The following is a 4,019-nucleotide window of genomic DNA, read 5'->3' as shown; positions in this document are numbered from 1 at the left end:
TGATGCCACGGTGCCAACGATGAGCTGGATATTTTCAAGGTGTTAATGTACGAGTGCGAGCCTTGGTAAGTGAGCGCACATACAGGGGTTAAACTGAGCTGAAGATGCTGCACGAAGTCAGCTGGGGATGAGCGGCAGTAGCATGCATAGCGCACTCACATTCAGTCGGTACCTCGGGACAATTACCATTATAGTCACTTGGCTGACCCTGCTGACAGGTTGAGGTTGTTCCGAGACAATGATAGAAAAGTCATTTGATAGAGGTGACAGCATAATATCATGCAGAGCATGAGGATCTGAGTAGTCCTAATTCCGACCTACACATCAAGGATCAGTATGCGCATCCACCTACATGGGGTTCAATCTCTGGTACAAACCATACCAGTGCACTGCTGCAAGAGCCTTCCCGATGCTGTGATTTAGGTCCGTCAGGGTGATGTTGGTGCGATTATGAGCAACAATACCCAGCTCTTCTGCTACGAAGCTAGCAGAGCAGTTAGTGTTTCAAGAAGCTACACACAGAAACAAACCCACATATTGAAGGCAGTCGGCAATTGCGTCAAGCTTATGGAGACATTGTCGAAGGAGTCAGAGTTTATTGGCAAACTGTTGTTATGTGCCGAAGAAACAATCAGCCCAGCGGCAGTAACGTTTGTGATGGTGTTGCTCGGGTTTGCAAAGTTCAGGAATGCATCGTTCCCATGGCCGCTGGAAGGTGAGAGAATCAGAGCATTCTGAGCCTGCATGCCATGTTATATTAGTCACACAACCAAGAGTGTAATCGAGTTAAGTAGTCTCACCGCTATAAGCCGTGAGTCAGTCGGTGTTAGATTGTCCGGCCACGAGAATGTAGTCCAGAATGCCTCAGACGGTTCAGGAGGTGAAGCAAGCGGCTGCCGCGTTGTCGCAGAGATATTGATTTGCTTATCGTTTATCTCCACTGCACAAGTGACCACTTGGACCGCAGTCATTAAGACTGAAGAGATAGTAATCAATTTAGAGTATAATGCGAAAGATTTTTACCCCACTCACCTTCCGGGCTGTTGCCTGTAGCGTCTGTTCCGATGGTTTGCACCTCGATGAATGTGGTGGGGATCCAGGGTTACCGGTCAAAGTCGGGACTCCTGCGCCTGACGAATCAGCAACGGAGACAGTGGTTCCTATAATGATTGGAGCCCAGCAATCTCTCTGATCTTGGTTTGGAGTATTACACATGGGAATGTTGGAGACAACACCGGTGTACACAGCCTGATAGTCTGTGAGTAAAAAGTGTCAACGAGCTGAAGAGCATGAAAAAGGATCAACTATACAGAGTAATTTTAGCCCTATTTCAGCACTGTCTGGGCCATCCATGACGTAGTACACCGTTGGTATGGAGGTATCTTCTATCATGTTGTCAGGCTGAATGTTCAGCAACACCATGCATTGCACATTATACACCGATGCATTCACCATGGTGTTACCCGTAGCACTTGGAATTTGAGGGATGATATCATACACCATGTTGTCCAGCAGTGCGACCTTCTGTATCTGACCATAAGCAAGCAGGACATCATATGCAGGCACCATGCTATTTGCGCCAGATAAAATCAGCCACACTACTAATATGTTATGCATGGGACTCACTTTGCAGTGTAGTTGGCGTTGGTAAGGTTTGTCAACTGCAGTGTCGGCATTGTTGCAGTGTACAGCACAACATGGAAGAAGCCCTGGATGCTGATGTGCAGCGCGAACACACAAAGCAAGTAGAGAGTGATGCAAGATACGCCCCAGGCTGCGGCGCTTAGTTTGGTTTGCTGCCAAAGTGATTCTAAGGCCGATTCAAGACCTAGCCATGCTGAAGCCTTATTGTGGACGGCCGTGAGGGTTTGTCGAGCGCTGAGATCATTTCGAAGGGCGCGACGCTGGGTTAAAAGCACGAGGATGGCATTGTACCCCTTAAACAAAAGCATGAGTAAATACATGGCATGCCAGAAGGATATGCAAGACTTACCGTTGCGAAGATCTGCAAAATTGTACCCACAAAGAGGGGAGCCCATGTAGTGGTGGAGCTATCAAAGTGTATTGTGATAGCATGTTCGTAGTGGTGCGAGATGACCACAAATAGGGCTGCATGTATGAGAACATGCAGGACATGCAGGGAGAAGCAGAGGATCATGTCACGCTGGTAGTGATACCTTTCGAGCTTGTGCATAGCTCTCCTGTCTCGAAGTCCTGTGAGAGTCGTCACCTCCGAGATTTCTGTAGCAGCAGGTATAGAGTCATGTGAGTCATGTGGGGTAGTAGCCACCATGGTGAGTGAGTGTAGTATGCGTTAGTGCGAAGCTCAGAAGGGCTATCTAGCTTATGTAGCTTTAGCTACGGCAGTCACATCAGTTATAAATAAGATGCCTGCTGTGACTTTAGTTACCGCAAAGTGCCGTTTTTGATTTGTGATGGACCGTATAGCCAAGAGTCTCAGTTCGGTGGCTTAGACACGGGAACTTATTAAGTTACACCAGACTAGCCACTCAGAAGCGCCCATGAGTGGCTAAGACACTGAAAAGCCCCAAAAATGGTGTGGGCAGGAATTGAACCCGCAGCCTGAAAGTAACCACAGTGCGCTATACCACTAAGGCATAAGACCTTGCAAACATTGGGTTGGAATTGGCCTATAATACCACTTTTCCACCTTAAAGTCTTAGCCATAACATCAGAATATGCCTTTGTACAATTACATTCCATTGCTTTAATACGTAATAATTGGCTAAAATACAGGACTTTGGGCAGCTAAGACACTGATGTGGCTAAGACACCAGTGTGGCTAAGACACCAGCATGGCTAAGACATTGAGACATTGAATATTTGCCATTGATTCCACTTGAGTATAATTCATCTACTCAGGTGTCTGAGCCACACTGGTGCTTTAACCATGCCATTAGAATATACATATGTACAATAAGCAGAATCAATAGCAGATATTTAATATCTCAATGTCTTAGCCACACCAGTGTCTTAGCCATAACATCAAAATACACCTTTGTACAATTACATTCCATTACTTTAATACCTAATAATCAGCTAATATGACTTTGGGCAGCTAAGACTAAGGTGGAAAAGTGGTATTATAGGCCAATTCCAATCCAATGTTTGCAAGGTCTTATGCCTTAGTGGTATAGCGCGCTGTAGTTACTTTCAGGCTGCGGGTTCGATTCTTGCCCGTGCCATTTTTTGGGCTTTTCAGTGTCTTAGCCACTCATGGGCTTTCCAGTGTCTTAGCCACTCATGGTAAGGCTCCAACCGTTTAGTTTACGTGTAAACTTTTTTTGTAAACACACAGTAAACGGTTGTAAATGTTTATAAACAGTTTATAAACAGTAAACAAACAGTTATTACAGGGATCTAACCCACTCTAGTGGATTGTGCCAGATTAGCCTCTGAGAAACCTGTGTGAGCCGACTGCTCTACTTGAGCCTGAAAAGAGAGGTACAAATGTCAGTACTTGAGCAACGCAAGGTGCTTGCTTGAGGCGCGAGAGAAAAGCGAGGCCGCAGCTTCTTACTTACAATATTGATGTCCCAAACACTAGGCCCGACTCAAACGTGTATAGATAGTGCACCTACTCATGCGTACAGGGAAGGAGCAATGCGTGCATCACATCCCGAGCACGGACCGGCCATCAGGCAGCATCTGAACACTTTGTACCTCAAGCATCGTGCTATGGTCATCCCTATGGCCTGCTGGTGTCCCCTACGCATAGTACGCAGATTGCGGGCACACGAATAGTCTCGATCGGCCAGTGGAGGTTGTGGGAGGACAAACACTGGCAATCACAAGCTGTGGGAGTGGTATTGCCAGGCAGCACTGTACTGCAAGGGTAAGACCTACAAAGGTATCTGTGGGGCTTGTAAGAAGCTTGCGGTTCCGCCTTTAGAAGGTTGGCATGTCCTATCATTGACCTCGTCATTGAGAAGTGGGCCAATAACCTATGCGAGTGTTAGCCTGGCACTTCGGGGGTGACACAACATACTCTCGCGCTA

The 4,019-nt window shown here is 46.8% G+C and overlaps 1 protein-coding gene across 1 annotated transcript; it reads right to left on the bottom strand.

Moving 5' to 3' along the window:
• Nucleotides 1-348: 348 nt before the first annotated feature.
• Nucleotides 349-2,194, bottom strand: PHACADRAFT_142728 (uncharacterized protein; the record flags this gene model as incomplete). The annotated part of the gene is made up of 7 exons (XM_007395229.1): nt 349-484; nt 517-740; nt 801-976; nt 1,029-1,188; nt 1,306-1,570; nt 1,627-1,937; nt 1,994-2,194. 7 exons carry the CDS (start codon nt 2,192-2,194, stop codon nt 349-351), a joined length of 1,473 nt encoding a protein of 490 aa, XP_007395291.1.
• Between the last annotated feature and the right edge of the window lie 1,825 nt (nt 2,195-4,019).

The sequence above is a fragment of the Phanerochaete carnosa genome (assembly GCF_000300595.1).
Source record: "Phanerochaete carnosa HHB-10118-sp unplaced genomic scaffold PHACAscaffold_5, whole genome shotgun sequence".
NCBI classification, from domain to species: domain Eukaryota; kingdom Fungi; phylum Basidiomycota; class Agaricomycetes; order Polyporales; family Phanerochaetaceae; genus Phanerochaete; species Phanerochaete carnosa.
The sequence above is the reverse complement of the archived record's forward strand: the minus strand, read 5'-3'. Positions and strand labels throughout refer to the sequence as shown.